This window comes from Lissotriton helveticus, chromosome 11, assembly GCF_964261635.1.
Source record: "Lissotriton helveticus chromosome 11, aLisHel1.1, whole genome shotgun sequence".
Taxonomy (NCBI): Eukaryota; Metazoa; Chordata; class Amphibia; order Caudata; family Salamandridae; genus Lissotriton; species Lissotriton helveticus.
Genome location: NC_136072.1, coordinates 1,016,604,058 through 1,016,622,745, shown reverse-complemented (window position 1 = coordinate 1,016,622,745; position 18,688 = coordinate 1,016,604,058). Strand labels below are relative to the sequence as shown.

Genomic DNA, 18,688 nt, shown 5'->3' with positions numbered 1-18,688 from the left:
GGGTGGCTTATGCGAGTCCCTAATCGTGCAACTAAGAGTGGACTGTTTGCACAGTGAGGGCCCTTGCACGCAAATGCCAAATCCGGTAAATCAACGCACGTTCAATCTGACATCATTTGTTAAATGTGCAACAAATAGGTAGTAGGACCAGCCAAAGAATTGTGCCCTGAGATCATTGTAAGACAAATATTGGCACACACATTGCTGACCAAGGATACCACTGATTCCTCAGAAGAGACACAACCAGGCTTGCCAATTGAAATACATGTTACATTTTTGTGGTCCTTTGTCCGTTTCATGTCTGGTATCTTAAGACTGATAATTTCATTCCGTATGATACTGGTTTGTCTGAAGTAGGTTAGAACTGGACTCATGCGAGGAAGAGGAATGTCTTATGAAACTTTTCTTAGTCTGCTTAATTTTTCCAATCAGAATCAATCCTAAAAAACACCACATCTCATAACTCTTAATTTTTGTCTCTTTCTTGCTCTCTATTTGCATCTGCTTCTCTTTCCTTCTGAGTTCAGGTGCCGCTAAGAAAAAGCATTGGCATAGCCAATAGGTCTCGCTTTTGAGACCTTATAAGTATTTAGTTATGCAGCACAATATCCTTGGTGTAACAACATCAACTGTTGCATGGCTAAACACTTATAAGGTCCCAAAGGCGAGACCTCTTGGCTATGCCAATGCTTGTTATCTAAAGCAGTGCATTCAGAAGTATCGAAAAGGGTTTGGCCAATACCAATCCCTTCCAATGATTTTTTAACTTGTGCTAGCCATGGAATTGATAAGCCCTTGTCACGGGCTAAACAATCAGTGATAATATATCTTGTTAATGGCACATCCTCTGCCCGCCAAATAGACAAGTAAAGCAGGGCGGGTCTAGTATGAATATGCTCACTCAGATATGTGAGGCCCAGCTCTTGGTGGCAAACATTGTGTGAGGTCAATATAAGGGTGGCCAGGTTGCAAAAGATGGCTTGAAATACCTTGGCATATATATAACTAATGATTTTGAGTTATGACCGTAATCTTTGGCCCCGGCTGCAGCGGTTAAAAACTAATGTATAGCACTGGAAGGCCCTACCCTTATTGTTGTTGTTGGGGAGAGCTGCACTATTTAAAATTATGTCTCTGCCACGCTTCCTCTATGTTCTGCACAACCTCCCCAACCCTGTGCCAGCGGCATATTTTAAGACTATAGAAAATGAAAAACAAGAGCTACTCTGAAGGGGTAAACAGCCTCACAATTAGTTCCTAAAACTGGTGGAAGGGTGGTACGACGGAGGAGTGGGACTCCTGGGTGCTACTGTACTGCGCATTTAGCAGCCATCAATCACTGTATATACCGGCCCATTGACGACCCTGTGTATAGAATGGATAGATGGCTATAACCGTGAGGTGACTATGTGAGGGCGTGCTACTCTAAGCCCACAAAGCTACACCTTACGGGACTCATGAGCCACACGGTCTAAGTCTGGCACATCACCAATAAGATTTTTTGTTGGGCAAATAGAATCACACAGGCCACACCCCTGTGGGATTCGGAGCGTCTGGGTACACTCAGGAAAACTAAGGGATTTAACATTTGGTACACCATAGAAATATCCAAAGGGGGAGACCTATGGAACAAAGGGGAGGTGGTGTTGTTCTCACTTCTACAACAAGAATATGAAATAGCCAACACTGAATGATTCAGATACCTTCAAGTCCGACAAGCCTTCCTGGCACAAATTTCAATGGGGAGACTCCCCCTGAGGGAAACAAGTTTTATTAAAAATATATAGGCGCGCAAGCACCACATTCCTACCTCCTGTATTCCTGCCTCGGACATCCCATGTTGCGCTGCAGTTGTGGCTGCCCCTATCTGGTAGGAATGGGACCCAAAGCCTCTTTTGGGCAGGCCCGCCCTGCTGAGTGCGAGGCGCATCACTGCTGTGAAATAAAACTTGCTCAGCTAGGTGCAGTCCTTGTGTTTGAACAGAGGGCCCTCCCCGCTGGATGTACCGCCATGAATGCGAAGAGGCAGCATACCGCGCAGTGTCTCTGTTCTTGGATGCATTTTAACCTGACTATGTTCCCCTTGCCTGCCTTGTCTGTTTTTGACCACCGTAGCACCATCTCCACTCCCTTTGCTTTGGGCGTCACATCGCTGGCCTGAATGCAGTGCTCGGCCTGGCCCTCTCTGGCAGGGGCCACTATCTCGCTGATGCGGAATGCCCCAAAGAAGGCAGTGGTGAACGCCGCCCTGAAGAGCAGCAGCTCGTATCTGTCTCTTGCTACACCCTCCAATGCCTCCAGCAGCGCCCCTAGCTTTTCAAAATCTATTGGGTGCCTTGTGTCCACTGTCTTTCCCTCCTTTCTTCTCCAACCCTTCATTGCTGTCCTGATGTAGTGAGATGCCATTGGGTTATTACCTGTTTCCATCTTTGCGTAGTGTGCCTCGGCCGCCAGGTGAGCCTGCGCCCAAGACCTTGATCTCTTCCCATCGTAGGCCCAGCCAATGAATTGCTCCGCCGCCCTGCGAGTGTCCCCCTCATTAGCTAGGGATTGGATGCCCCCCACTCTCATCACCTTTGCTACGTATTTACTGTATCGTTTGGCTGCGGCTGGATCGTGAACGTGTGTGATCAGTTCTGAAAGGTCTACCCTGCCAATTCCCACAGCTGAGTTGGACAGGGGCTCCTGTTTGCCTCTGCCCCTGGTGTCAGTTCACTAATTTTGTTCATCTTGTCTCTGGATAGTGCGCCTGCTATTTCGTTCTCCACCCCTGGCACATGCCTTGCTCGCAGCTCTATGTTGCCTTGCAGCTGTAAGGAAACCAGACGTCGCATTAGTCTCAGTGTGTCTGGGCACCTGGCCGACCCTCTGTTAATTGCCTGCACTACACCCTTGTTGTCAGACCATAGGGTCAATTTCATGTTTCTGAGCTCCCTTTTCAAAATTACTAGCGCCACTACAATTGGGCAGAGTTCCAAAAATGTTATGCTGCCCCGTATGCCTCGCCTATGCCAGCTGCTGGGCCACTGTCCTGCGCTCCACTTGTCCCTCAAGATTGCACCAAACCCTGTGCTCCCTGATGCGTCGGTGTATAACTCAATTTGTTTACAGGTCAGCCATCCCTCCATATCAGCACCCCGTTGAAGTCTGCCAGGAAGGTATTCCACATCCGCAGGTCTCTTTTTACTTCGACCCAAGCCACACGTGGTGGTGTTTGTGCGTGAGGCCATGTGTCAGCTGCGTCAATCGCCTAGCGAACACCTTGCCTGCTGGGATGACCCTAGTTGCGAAATTTAATTTCCCTATGACCTGTTGTATGTCCCTCAATGTGGCCTTGTCGCGCCCGCATAGGTTCCTTATGTCCTGTTTAAAGTCTTCTACTTTCTCGGGCGGCAGCCTAGATGTCCCTGCGACCGAGTCCAGCTCGATCTCCAGGAAAGTGATTTTTGTGGTTGGCCCCTCCGTCTTCTCTTTGGATAGGGGGATCCCTAGCTCGCCTGCTAGCTTAATGGAAGCCCTCAGGGTGTCCTCACACTCAGGGGATGCAGCTGGGCCGGTAAACAGAAAGTCGTCTAAGTAATGCAGTTTTCCGCCTGCAGGGTGACTATCATGTAGTCCCATTCAATGAATGTGCTGAATAGCTCAAAGTATGCGCATGACACTGAGCATCCCATTGGCATTGCTTTGTCATGATAGTATTGTCCCTCCCACTGGCAACCTAACAAGTGGAAGCTATCAGGGTGAACTGGGAGTAGGCGGAACGCCGACTTGATGTATGCCTTTGCCATGAGAGTCCCGCTGCCTGTAGCTCTTATCAAGTCCATCGCATCGTCAATTGTAGAGTAGCTTACCGAGCATACCTCTGCCTCTATCCCATCGTTCACTGACATGCCATCTGGGAATGATGAGTGGTGGATCAGTCCAAATTGCCCCTGTTCCTTTTTTGGTACCACCCCAAGTGGTGAAATGACCAACTCCCCACCCCTTGAGGCTGGGAGGGGACCTTCAATTCTGCCTAGTTGTCTCTCCTTCTCTATCTTTTTAGCTACTACCCCTGGGTGCTGCATTGCTGATTTCAAATTTCTCTCGCAGCTAGGGGGGAGGGGAGCGCTGAAGGGGATGGGAAAGCCATTCTCAAAGCAGTACACCAGTATCTCTGCATCTGGTTTGTTATGGTATCTGTTGGCTAGCACACGTAATCTCCGTGTGTTAATGGGGGGCCACACTAGTGGGGCGCCGCCCTGTCTCTCACCCCCCTCTCTGCCCCCTCCGCCTGCCTCATTGCTTCTTTTTCTCCCTTTTGTCACGCTTTGGGTCGTCTTTGCGCCTACAGCTTGCAGCGGTGCCCTCCCCCGCATGTTGAACATATGTGTTGGAATTTACATGCTGCCCCGTATGTACATTTGTTGGCCTCGAATTTCCAACATATTGCTGGCGGCCTGCTGGCGTGTGTTCCCCTCCCTGCGCAGGCGTGCTTGTGCTTTTGAAAAGGCTGAAAAGGCCTCCTTTTCCCCTTCTGACCTCCTTCGCCACCATCATCTTATGGATGAACCCGGAGACGTGTTCCTCATTCCACTCCATTTTGGGGTGTGTCTGCATTTTTAGCTTGAAGCCCTTATCATATTCTAGCCATGCGTCACCCTGGAACTGCCGCTGTGCATTGTATATGTTTGCCTCATAAAGCCATAGATCGCCCGCGCAGCGCGGGAATTTTTCAACTATGATGCATGCCATAATCCTGAATGCATCTAACCAATTATCGAATGTCCGTTCCTTGTGCTCTCTTCTCCTCTCCCTCCTATCTTCCTCCTTCTTATCGCATGTCGTCAGGTCCAAACCCTTTAACTGTATTTCTAGTAATGAAAATATATCTATGAACTCTTTCCTCCAGATCCTCTCTTTCACTGCTAAGGGTATGAGGCTGGCTAGACCTGTGGCCCTGGTGGTCATGGATGCCGGAGCCGGTGAGGACCGCGCGTAAGCCTCGGGTATTGCTACTGCTACTGGGGGTATGATTGTGGGTGGGATGTTCCCCCATGCCACCGTGGATGACCCTATCTCCCCTTCTGCATTTGCTGAGGCCTGTTTCCCTAACCGGTGCTGCCGCACCATGCCTGGGGCGAGCAGGTGCCAAGGTAACCCTGTGGCCTCTGTTTCCTGTGTGTCCGTGGCTCCACCTGTCTGCACAGCCCCCCGCCCTGTGCTCACTTGAGCCCTTGGTGTCACTGCGCTCTGCACCCCCAACCCTTTCAATAACAGTGGTGCCATAGTCCTGCAACATTCCTGAATGATCACGCTAATATGCTCACCATTGGTTGGTGTCTCATTGTTCCCCTGGACCGGTCCCGCCGCCGCCGTGCTGGCTTCAGGTGGCTGGATAAGCTTGTTTGGCGCCTGCGTGGTCCTCTCTGCATCCGCAAGCTTTGCTGGCACCCTCCTACTCCTCTTGGCTGCAGGCGACGTGCTCGCGCCGTGCTGCTGTCCGCGTGTCCCCTCCCCTGGGTCGCCGTTGAGATGTTGCTGCCGCCAGTCGTCCCCATGCACCGCCGAGGCTGCCCGTAATTTCTGAAGTAGGTCAGTCAGGTCCTCCTGGCCCTGCTGCGTGCCACCTGTCTTGGCCATGTGTCCCGAGCGGGGTGCTGCTAGAGTTGTTGTACACCAAACTGTGTGGTTGGGCGGGGTGCTGCCGCCAAAGCCTTTGCACCAAACTTGACTGCTGTTGTTAGCGCTGGTGGGGTGCTGCCGCTGTAACCTGCACCAAAAAAGGGCCTCCTTGCTGTTGTCTCCTTGCTGCTTATGTTGCCTCCTTGCTGCTGCTTATGCTTGTTTGCCCTTGCCTGTGTCCTGTTGTTCGCCTTCCCCCCTCTAGAGGGCGCCTGGTGCTGCCTCCTCTGCGCTCCCCAGACCCGAGTGTGCTATCTCCTGCACTTCCTCGGCCTGGAGCGCTTGTGTAGGATGTAAGACACACCTCTCCTCTTTCCAGGCGCCTTTGGTCCCTGGGCTGCCCCCGCGTTTCCCCCGTCGGCCTCCTGAGCCTTCCTGTGTTCTTCCCGGTGGGTAGGTTGCAGCGAGGTGAGTGGGGGCCACGCGCTTTCGCTCCCGGTCGGGCTGCATAGTTCAGAGGCGCCCGGGGGAGGGTTCCTGTCGGCTGCTGTTCCCCCTCAGTCCTGCACTCACCGGGTGGGCTCCAGTCGTGTTGGGCGTGTCCCTTTGCTGTCCCGCACTCACTGGGTGGGCTCCGGTTGAGTCGGGCGTCCTTCCCGCACCGTCCTGTACTCGCCGGGTGGGCTCCGGTTGAGTCGGGTGTACTTTTGCGGTGTCCCGTACTCGCCGGGTGGGCTCTGGTGGAGTCAGGCGTATTTCCCGTGCCTTCCTGCACTCGCCGGGTGGGCTCTGGTTGAGTCGGGTGTGCTTTCTCGCTGTCCTGCACTCGCCTGGTGGGCTCCGGTGGAGTCGGATGTAGCCTTCCCACTGTCCCACACTCGCCGGGTGGGCTCCGGTAGAGTCGGGCGTCCTCCTGTCCTGGTGTGCCGCGGGGTAGGCTCCCGCCAGTCACTTCCGGCCGCTGCCGCCACATGGTCCCGCCCGTCCCGGTTGGGCTCCGGTGGCATCGCTGGCGGGCTTGAGTCGCCACGCGGTAGGCTCCCGCCTGTCGCTCCCTTGGCCCGCGCTGCTGGGCCGGTCGTGGTTCACGGTCATCGCGCTGCACGGCATCATTGTTTTCGCCCACAAGCTTTTCTTCTTCCGCCGTGCTGCTCCCCCGCTCCTTGGCGATAGGAGCATACCTGGGGGAGCAGCGCTTATAAGCCCCCCCATCTTGCCCTTGGGTTTCGCGCTACTTCCCTCCATTGGGGGAGTTTGAATCCTGCGTGTACCCCCATTGGCTGCGGCGATGTGGGGGTGATGGGGGGACCCTTGGGGGCTTTCCCGCTCCTTGCTTGGCTTGCCTGCTTTTCACGCCACGCCGGGTCCCCCTGCCCCCTCCTACCTGGGGGCTCGGCGCCGGGTTATGGCGCAGGCTCCTGAGCCCCCTTCGGGAGCCCGCCTCTGCAATTACGGACACCAATTAATGCTTTTCACAACATATACTAATGTATTAGTTGTGTAGATGAGAAAGGGTTAATAGATGTATGCAGCATCTTGGGGGCAGCCTCTATTTTTACCAATCCCAATATGACTACAAATATTCTAGTCAGAATGATAACTTCCATTTCGAAGAGGAGGGGGAAATCCCTCCATATCCTCTGTATGCGCTAATAGCGCAGCTTCCATTATAGTTTGACTTACTGAGCAGAACACTCGGTTTCCCCTGTTCTGGGTCTGGAAAGGCTTTTGATTGCAGTGGCAGCCGGGGTTGTTTTCCTGACAAATAGCATCTTGTGCCATGAGGTGGCTTTGTTTCCCCAGCACTGGCTTTGAACCGCCAGCTTCCTACTCTCAGTACAACAGCAGGAAGGAAAAAGCAAGTTTAGGAAATGGTTGCTAACGAATGCATTGGGATGTACGCTAAATTGACAAGACGCTGCGGGTCACGGCTGCAGATAACCACATTATCATTTCTCTCCTTTTCATTGGCAGATGGAAGTGCAATATTTCGGGGCTGCTTTCACAGGCCGGAAAACGTCTCCCAGGCTTTGCCCGTCACCCAACTCATGTTGAACACGACTGTGGACAAATGCGTCGACGTCTGTACCGAAAAGGTAAATAATCCTGAGCTTGTGCGTGTGCAGACTGTGTGAGGTATACTTTTGTCTCACCATAAACAAAGTAAAACAAATGTTTATTCTGTATTTAAACAACTTTATAGAAAAAGAGGGATCTTATATGATGTATACAGCATAGTATTTTCTTTTACATTTTAGGGTGTGCAAAGTTCAATTTTTGCATCCTCTCACTTGACTATAGATTTTGTAAAACTTGGCGATCACTGTAAGAATTTCAAGGTTGTAAAGGTTACATAAAAAGTGAAAAATCTTGTTCACAAAGTAGGTGTATCTGAATAACCCAAATGAAACCCTCTCCGTTGTGCCCATTTTTCATGCATTGTGAAAATGGGGAACTCCACAAACCTAGCAACATTGGCAGACTGCAAAGTTTACAGACTTCACGAGTGCAGTTTTGCATTACCAATCTAATTATGTTTAGAATAATAAATACCATGATATGAACCTTATGGTTCTTATGTGTATATAGAAAGTAAACTTGAATGTGATAACTTTAGGGTAAAACAAAAGAAAAGCGCTCCGAGTGGACATTCACATATGATAAAAACATGGTTAAAAATGCAATTGATCAAGCACAGAGATGTAGAAATAATTTCCATACGTTCTCAAACGTAATGCGAATATGCTTTTTTCTCCATTGTGGACACATTGTTGAGTCGTAGTAACTAATCTTAAAATGTTTGACTTAATATTGCTTTTCCAAAATCACAATGTTGGCCCTTCCACACGTAGTAAAGTTTAAATAACAAATCCTTTCTCACCTAAGAAAAAACGAATAGAACACTAAATATAACATAAATGGCCTCATTGCGAGTGCCCATTTAATTTTGATTGGCCCGTAATAGTTACCAGCTCAGAATTACAAGTCCTGCAGGGACACCGCAGGACCGGTGCATTTCATCCGGGTGCTTCCCATGCAAGTATAGTGTCTAAGTGAAATGATCGGGATGGGGTGAATAAGAGATAACCAGGGAAAACAGGACTTGTATCAGGTACATTCTGTCCATCACTTAAGGCCCTGTGGCATTCTCACCATTCATGTGATCTGCAGGAGTGCCAGGGTTCATAATTGCCTGTGGGACTGGCTGGTGGTGAGATTGCTAGAAAAGAAAAACACATTTTTCAAAACTGCAATGGACTTACAGCGCGTAACGCTTGTACTTGTTCTAACTAATTGTTGCATCTGGCATCTTTTGGCATGGTTTCACCTGTTTTTGTGCCTCTGACCGACTGTTTTTAGGGTTCGCTGAGTCAGTGTGCATGCGCTGCTCAGAGAGACATTTAGTAGGGCTTTGGGAAGTGCTCCCAAAGCGGCGACCAGCTCGCTAGAACGCGCACAAGCACGCGAGCTGCTGCGTGCACATCCCTTGCGTGTTTCGCATCATTGTGATCACTTTCGCTTTCACAGCGATAGTGATTGCGATGACTTTCTCTTTGTGATTGTGGCTGGAAGGTACATATACGTGAGGTAAACAGTGTGTGCTGCAGAGGGAAGCTCCCACATTTCTTAGTTGCAGTGATTTTTAGAAGATGCTGTCACTGTACCACTGCTCCCCACCAAAGGAATGATGTCCTTTCTAACCTTCAGCTTTAAAAGCATTGTAGAATGGCTTGCACCTTAGCGGTTTCATTTCGAAAACCAAAAGCTTGCACCCTGTTTACATGTATTCATTGGAATCTTTCTGTTCATATCTCTCCATTTCTCTCTCGCTATCTCTCCATTTCTCTCTCCCTCTCTTTCCTCATACACCTTCTCAATACCCCTACAACGTGTGCATTGCTAAGAGGTTTATTTGTTTGTATTTTTTTAAGCTGCTTTCAGCATATACTGAAATCATTCTTTCGGGTTAGCAGCAACCAAACAGCAATCATCTGTGTGTGGCGGCGCAGTGTGGTATAATCCTCCCTGTTCGTGTAATGCAAGGGAGATGTCGACAGCTTCCAAGAGGCAGCATGTACTCAGTAGGGTTGTATCTAGGAGAGTCAGAAGTCTGGTCCTCACAGAAAATGATGCAGAAACTCTTAGGCAATTTTTAATACGGTAGGTCAGGAAGTTAGCGAATTTGCTCAAAAGATATACGCGCACCTTGCCAGTCACCCGGTTGAATCCCAAATGTTCAATTTATACTTAAATCCTTGTGGTGTTTATTGTAAATCTGCTGGCAAGGAATAACTCTGTTCTGGGCATGCTAAAGCATTAAACTCGTCAGAATGCTATCACCTAGCAACAATTGTATTCTATTGTTAAATGGATTGGTCGTCGCCTCACAGGACTGCCTGCATTGGTGCATCTAGTTGACTCTTTCAACAAGCTCCTTATTTTGAAGAAAGACGTGGGTGCGATACGTTTCAAAGAGCCTCTCAAATATCCCTTGCAGGTTTTCCCGTTGTCTTTCTTGCTAGGCTCGATTGTTGCACGTTGTTTCTGTCTTCTGCGGGATGTCCCGCGCGTATCGATGTCGAGGGTGCTGTGAACTGCAGCTGCTTCTTGACTTCGCCTCCTGGACCCCGACGGCTTGCCCGGCTGCTGCAGTGCATTGGCTTCCAGCTGGGAATATCAGCACTGCAGCTGCTGTAATGCTCGCCTTTGGTCTTAGTCCATTCAGCGCGACGGGAGCTCTGTGACGTCACCTAACTGCCACACCACTGGATGCGGCTACGAAGACAAAAAGAGAAAGGAAACATCTGCATGGAAAGAACTCATAGATTCAAGGAAAAAGCAAGAAAGAGATAAGGTGAAAGGAGGGCAGAATGCAAAAAACACCTGGTGAAGAGTTAGGATTTAGCAATGGGATGGACCACGCAAACTCAAGTTCCTAACTGTATGCTGAAGCAAAGGTATTAACAGTTACCTAAATTGGGCTGGTGTGTGCCACCGGCAGTTATTTCGGGGGACAGGCACCACTTCTCCCTCATCTGTCATTTATCGATAGCAAGAGAGTGAAAACACACAGATCGGAAAGGCAGAGGAAGAGGGTAAAACCGTTATGAAGGAAGAAAGCATGAACCTACAAGAGTGAGATAAAGGGGCATGGACTCAGTGCCTGGTAGTGGATTAAAGGGACATGAGCCGTATTTAAGACTACCAGCCTTGCTATTGGTCATGCTGATACTTGCTTTTTTTCGGCGCTTGCTTGTGAGCAGCGCTCGGGTACCGCACTCTGATTAATGTTTATTGAGTTTTGGCAAACAGTAGCACATAGGCATGTAGAACAAGCATTTGCATAGCCGATAGGTCGCGCCTTTGGGACCTTATAAGTGTTTAGCTATGCAACATTTGATGTTGTTGCACCAAAGATATTGTGCTGGATAACTAAACACTTATAAGGTCCCAAAGGCGGGACCTATTGGCTATGCCAATGCTTGTTGACTGTGGATTTAGTTTTTGCTGGCTTTAGGACTCTGGACACTGTACCAATGTCGATCAGTGCTAAAGTGCAAGTGCTTCCTGTCTGAAATGTAATGGGATTTGGGTTCTCCATGATTGGGATATGTGAGTTACTGGTAAGTCCGTAGTACAGTGCACCAGGTGTGCTCAGGGCCTGTAAGACAAATGCTACTAGTGGGCCTGCAGCCCTAATTGCGCAACCCACATTAGTAGTTCTGCAAACCTGTCTCCGGCCTGCCGCTGCAGGGTCTGTGTGTGCAGTTTTAAACTACCATTTCGACCTGGCACATGCACCTACTTGCCAGGCCCAAACCATTTTTTTATTACATGTAAGGCACCCCAAAAGTTGGCCCTAGGTGGCCCTGCGGGCAGGGTGATGTGTATTTATAAGATGGAACATGTACTGGAGAGTTTTATATGTCCTGGTAGAGACAAATTTCTAAATTATTTTTTCACTACAGCAATGCCTATCAGTCCCATAGGCTAACATTGGGGCTGGCTTGTATCATGTAACGTCTTCCAATTGAGAGCAGATGAAAAATTGGAATTTGGTGTCTCTGGACTCACAATTTAAAAATACAAATTTTAGTAAAGTTGTTTTTTAAATTACAAGTCTGAAAATGCATGTCTGCGTTGGATGACCGTTGGGCTTTGTCAATTCACTTTAGACTGTCACACACATAGGGAGCTGAGTTGTGCCCAGCATATCCTGATGACCCATCACCTGACTGGTAGGTCTTCCTGAGCCAGAGTTGTGGGAGAATTTGACACTTGCTCCTGAATAGGGCTGTGCCTATCCCCTCACAAAACTGTCTCTATCCCCTGTAGTTTGTCTGCAGCCAGGAAAGGCAGGGTCATGTGAACTAGAAATACTTTCCTTTGACGTTTTCCTACTACAAAAGGCCAAAATGGGTATAAGTACTACGCCTTTGACATCATATACTCAGAACACTTCTGGATTGAGGACATTCTGCCAGGAAGAAGAGCTGTGTTGCTGTCAGGAGAGACAGTCACTTTGCTGTTTGCTTTGCTGTGCTGGTCTGCTGCTGCTGATTCTATCCTGTGAGTGAAAGGACTGGGTGTTGCTTTCTACATCCTGCTTTTAAAATTTCTCTAAAGGCTTGAGTTGAGCTTGGAAGTCTCAGGGCCATCAAAAACTTTACCTACACCATCTAGGCTTTTCTGCTGAGAACCCCGCTCTGCCAGACGGTGCCAAATCCAGGTCCCTGGGCCCTTGGAAGTGAGTTTGCTTTGTTCAATAAGAGGAAACCAGCATATCGACTGCAAGTGTGACTTTGGAGCATGCACTGCTCTTTGACACCGTGCTGCTGCCTGCACCGGAGCCGAGGACCCTGCTCAACATAACAACTGAGATTTGCAACGCAGGCCATGACACCACCTCTGAAGAGCCGCCACAGACGCAGATTGAGTACTTTATCACTGATGTTCGTGACAACTGACTCCGACTCTGCCGCAGCACTGGTGGCCCCGTGGTGTGACATCCACAGTGTGAAATCGATGCCTCGTGACTTGACTCTCATTCACTTAATCCCCCTTGCACCGCTATCTGAACTGACACCTCATCGCCAACGCTGCATCACCTCCCCTGTGCCTTTCAAAGTCCTGAGCACTGACAAGCCAATGACCTGCACTGACACTAAGGAACCAACGCCGCACCGCTCTCTGCAATGCCTCACCTCCCCGACACCTCTTGTCATAGTTTCCAAAGTACTGTTACATGAGTCTGTACAACTCCGTAACTGGCCCGCACTCCATCGTGGTCGGCCCTGAACTTTGGGATTTCACTCAATCAAGTTATAGCCAAAGTTAGAGCATTTTATCTTTGAGAATTTGTGATTTGAGTGTGTTGGATTTTTGTCCTTCTGACCTTGTTTTATTCAGATAAATACTGGCTGTTTTTTTAAAGTAGTGTGTAGTAATTTTGTGGTGTTTTCACTGTGTTCCTGTCTGTGTGTATAAATACTTTACACATTTCCTCTGAGAATAAGTGTGACTGCGCATGCCAGGCTACTAAGTGGGTGAGCACAGGTTATTCTGAGGATGTAACTTACCCTGACTAGAGTGAGGGTCCCTGCTTGTATAGTGTGCAAACCACTGCCAACCAGAGGCCTAATTTCTAACACTAATGATTTCTGTAACCTGTCCTATTGTCACAAAATAATGTGGTCCAGATTCACAAAATGGATATGTCTCGCTCCACAATTTTGCCCATTGACGTTTCTGACCTGACAGCATAGCATGCAGGTATCCATCCTGATTGCAAAGTGTATCAGCCTAATGTGAAAGGACTAGGCCGTGACCACAAAATTGCACAACCTGTCACCCATCTCCCAAATCCCAACAAGTGGTTGACTTCAGTGTATGCTAATGAACGTGCCTTAAAAGCATTATGTGAAATGCAGTTGCTTTCATTTACGTCCTTAATAAAATAATGTGGGAAAATGTATAGCTGCACCTATGAACTATGTCAGCATAACTGTATGGTGTTTCACCAGGTAGGCAGTGACCTTTGCCAGTCTTGTGAGTGGCCGACAGTTGGACAGAGTATGGTGAGGGGGAATGTGCTGGTGAGAAAAAACTTGGACCTACCCCTTTGTAAATCTGAGATGTTCACCAAATGCGCTGGCAGTGCCCACTGACCATCATCATAACTTTAGTCGGTTTTTAAAGTGCACAAAACATGATAAAACAGTATAATATAACAAGTTCAAACGTCAAAAGCAGATAATGAAAACGATTGACAAGTCTTAAATAGACCACCCAACAAAGCGAGAAGAGCAAAGTATAGTCCAATCACACGCGGAGGTCATCACAAAACTACTTCTAGTCCGTCTGGATGGCTTCCGACACAAAGACCATTTTCTCGACTTGGAGGTCCAATGTTAAAACATTCAAAATACATAAAGAAAGAAAAAAGTGTGGTAATCAAGTACCCCATTAGACTGACAGCTGTACAACAATACTTGGGAGAAAAAGTGCAAATTAATGTGCAGGAAAGTGCAATTAACAATGAATTTAATAATGACAATGAAAAAACGTGTCCGCTTTTACCATGAACGCTGAAAGTACTTCACTACAGTGCATACAGCAAGTGGGTCTTGTCCTTTCTTAAAAGCCAACAGTGCACATATCCGAACGAGTAGACCTAATGTGCAACATGCCGAGATTATCCATTTAGAGTGACTTGCTGAATATGCTGGACAAAATACAATAAAATGTTCCTCGGTCTCATTGTAATACGAACAGACACAGCACGCCATGGTACTCCTGGCATTAGCTAGCGAAGAGCTTGAAAATGTGCAAGGGGAAGAATGCTGTAGCTACATTTTAAATAAAGAGCTCTCACAGGGGCAGGGCAAATGGTATCTAAACAATTTTCATAAAAAGGGAGCACTTTAAAAGTTAAAATTAATTGGGTTAACGCTTGCAGCTCTGGGGTCACAAGTTTAGAATAGTGCCTTTCTCAGAAACTCAATTTTAACAATTCCAAGGTGCCCTAGCCAAAACGTTTAGAAGAATTCCCACAAACTTCCAGGTCGAGCTCCATCAAGTTGGCCTTAACCAATCATAGCCAAGGAATCTTCCTCGGGCTCTTGGCCTTCTAAGAATGTCGGCAGGTCCCACCCTATTTTAGCATGTATGACTTTCAGATACACACAAAGTAAACTAATGGGTGCAATTTGCCCAACAGGCCCAAAAACCTTAATCCAAGATCGTCAACCCAGAAGTCTTTAAACGCATGTTTTTTTAATGTTTTCTGCACACAAAGATGTGTCCTTTAAAAATAGCGCTTGAATATTTTGCATCATGCGTTAGCTTTATGGGTTGTATTCTTCTCTTGGCCAAATAAAATAAAGTATTGAACACTTGTTTAGTGGTGTGCAAGGTGATATTTAGGTCTGTGCGTAATTTTAATTATGCCAGAGTAATCAGAGGAATTTCAGTAATTCTGCATAACTCTTTGACGTGGAATTATCAATTATTGCAAGATCATACCCGCTTGCATTAACCTGCGTGCATTATTAGGAGTATTAAGAGGGGAAAATTGGCACAGAAAGAACAAATGTAGCTGCTGTTCATGTTGTTTGAATGTAGCACTAATTTCTTAGCACAAAATGCATCCTTGAATGCTGCATTTTGTCCCATTGATGCGAGAACGCATTTTGTAGTGAAATGCATTAAATTATGGATTTGGATTTCATATACTTGCGGATAACTTTGCCGCAATCTTGAGTTATATATATATATATATATATATATATATATATATATATATATATATATATATATATATATACACATATATAAAACAGCAACTTCTTCTTCCCTCAGGCTGAAGAAAGCAAAGGACACGACGGGTTTCAGGGGTTTGCCTTTTATTGAATTCCACCGCATAACCAGGTTTCGGCTTGTGCCTTCGTCAGATGCAGAAATTCAATTGCCTGCTCTCCGTTTGTGTGTTCTTTTAAAGGGCTCCTCCTCTCAGTAGTTCAGGAGCCTCACCTGCTTCGAATCACCTTTTGTTGCCAATTCAGAGGACTACGAGTCCCACAGTGCAGCATTCAGGGTATTCAGCGCAGAACGGGGCCGCCACGTTGTCACTGCAATTCTTCCTCCTGCCCCCTTTCCTTCAGCCACCCATTTCTCTGTACCAGCATCGGAGACGCAAACCTTTCTCTCGCGTCTCACCTAGCAGTCTTTTGGTGCACCGTACAACAGCGGCTAACTGATGTCAGATTGGTGAGTGGCGGGTCACGGCTCAAATCCGATGCCTCGGCTACCTTCAAATGTTTCCTATGTCCCCATGACACACTTTTAACAAAGGGGTCCTTTGTCCGCCTCACAGGTCGGCGGTAATAAAACAGCAACTTCTCCTTCCCTCAGGCTGAAGAAAGCAAAGGACACGACGGGTTTCAGGGGTTTGCCTTTTATTGAATTCCACCGCATAACCAGGTTTCGGCTTGTGCCTTCGTCAGATGCAGAAATTCAATTGCCTGCTCTCCGTTTGTGTGTTCTTTTAAAGGGCTCCTCCTCTCAGTAGTTCAGGAGCCTCACCTGCTTCGAATCACCTTTTGTTGCCAATTCAGAGGACTACGAGTCCCACAGTGCAGCATTCAGGGTATTCAGCGCAGAACGGGGCCGCCACGTTGTCACTGCAATTCTTCCTCTGACACCAGTTAGCCGCTATTGTACGGTGCACCAAAAGACTGCTAGGTGAGACGCGAGAGAAAGGTTTGCATCTCCGATGCTGGTACAGAGAAATGGGTGGCTGAAGGAAAGGGGGCAGGAGGAAGAATTGTGTAACATCCCCTCCAGGAGGCTTAGGTCATGTCTGCATTCTGTCTCCGACTTGGTTGCGCACTGGGTATCAGGGACCCTCAGCGTTATCATTTAAGGAGATTACAAAGGCTTCCCTGAAAAGGGCATTGCATTGCCTACCCCAGCCTGGCAGAGAGAGACATACTCAACATGTGTTACCTGAAACAAGACATATCCACAAGCAACTGAGGAAGAAACATAATAATAATAATACTGATATTTGTAAAGCGCGAACAGCTACCTCACAAGGAGGTGTCCTGGCGCTAAATGAACATTTCTTGTAGACAGAATAAGCAAAAAAGGCGGGAGAGTGCTTATCTTTTATGGGCAAAGAGCCAAGTCTTTAGTAGCTTCTTGAAACTGGATTCTGTCGTGGCAGCTTGGATGGTGGCAGGCAGGGCATTCCAAAGCATTGCCGTGCCAACAGAAAAGGACCTGCCTCCAAGTCTAGCTTTTTTGGCGCGTGGGACGAGGAGCTGAAGCAGAGAGTTGGAACGCAGGTACCTCTCCTGGTGATACCTGGGGAGTCTGAGTTTTAAGTAATTGGGACAGGACCCCTTAAGTGCTCTAAACCCCAAGGTTAGAGCTTTGAACTTTATTCTGCTAGCCACAGGGAGCCAGTGCAGATCGTGTAGATGCGGAGAGACATGCTGTCTAAAAGGGATGTGTTTTAGCAGTCTCGCAGCCGCATTCTGCACGATCTGTAGGCGATGGACCAAGTATTTGGGTAGGCCAAGATATAGGCCATTCGCGTAGGCCAATCTGGATGTAACTGTTGCATGGACTACCATTTTACGGCAGTCTGCTGGCAAGAGAGCAAAGAGCTTTGGAACGTTCCTAAGTTTGAAAAGACAGCCAGTTGTGACCTGTTGTATATGTGAAGAAAAGGAGAGACCCTCGTCCCAACTTACGCCTAAATTCTTCGCATTGGTGCTAGGTAGAGGGGGTGGACCCATTTCAGGAGGCCACCACAGGTCCGAGGGGGGTCGATTGTGTTTGCCAAAAAAGACAACCTCCGTTTTGCCAGCGTTCAATTTTAATTTGTTGGTATTCATCCAGCTGGCAATATCTCGAAGACAGCCCCTCAATTTGCTGAAAGCTGCCTCCGATGCGTCAGAGAAGGGGAAGACTAATTGCGTATCATCTGCATACGAAATCGCCTTAACTCCCCATTTTGAGATCAGGGTAAAGAGTGGGGCTAAGTAAACATTAAAAAGTAATGGGCTGAGAGCCGACCCCTGAGGGACGCCACACCTGAGTTGTTTTGGTTTTGAGGTGAAGGTGCCCAACGCTACTTTCTGGGAGCGATCTGTAAGATAGGATTGTAACCAGCTCAAAGCTTTGTCTTTCAAACCTATGTTCTTCAGCCGTAACAGCAATCTGCCATGATCCACCGTATCAAATGCGGCTGATAGATCCAGGAGCACCAGCATGGCTGATGCTCCTGAATCTAGAGACCACCTAATCGACTCAGCCACCTCAATGAGGGCAGTCTCGGTGCTGAATCCCGATCTGAAACCTGACTGAGTTTCATGCAGAACCACCTTGTCCTCGATAAATCTGTTCAATTGACGTTGTATCAATTTTTCAAGCATTTTGCCGGGGGCTGCTAGTAGGGAGATTGGGCGGAGATTAGTTAGATCATCCGGGGTGCCATTTGGCTTCTTTTTCAGGGGAAGGAGTATGGCGTGTTTCCAACACTCAGGAAATATACCTGATGCAATGGAAGTGTTCCAGATGTGTAAGAGTGGTATAGCAATCGCTTCCGACATCATTGACCAAAGCTTAGGCGGGCAGGGGTCATCAGGGGCCCCTGCTTTGCATTTTTGTATTTCCATCAAGGCCTCGGTAAAGGAGACAGGGTGAAATTGAGCTAGGGAGGGGGAGGGCAGCACTATTTCAGTCAAATCTGTCATTACTGTGGGCTCATGACTAATGAAGGAAGCATAAACCTTCTCAATTTTCTTATCAAAAAAGTCTGAGATATCCTCACAGAGTTTCTCCGACGGAGTGACTTCAGTCTCAATAGCCGTAGGTTTGAAAAAAGATTGAACAATCTTGAAAACGTCTTTGCTAGATTGCTCCGCTTGCTGAATGGAAGACGCAAAAAATAGCTTTTTAGCTTTTCTTATAGCTTGGTGGAGACCACGGAGGGCTTCTTTATAGCAAGTTTTTGCTGAGTCGCAATAGTTTGCCCGCCATAGTTGCTCAAGCCTTTTACAGTTGCTTTTTTTTC

At 47.8% G+C, this 18,688-nt stretch overlaps 1 protein-coding gene across 1 annotated transcript in view; it reads left to right on the top strand.

The window, feature by feature from the left end:
• Positions 1 to 18,688, top strand: part of WSCD2 (WSC domain containing 2) — a 1,121,035-nt gene that overhangs the window by 808,331 nt on the left and 294,016 nt on the right. The window contains exon 6 of the mRNA XM_078667416.1: positions 7,579 to 7,700. Within this exon, the coding sequence (XP_078523542.1) occupies positions 7,579 to 7,700 (122 nt within the window). The remainder of the gene's footprint in view (positions 1 to 7,578; positions 7,701 to 18,688) is intronic.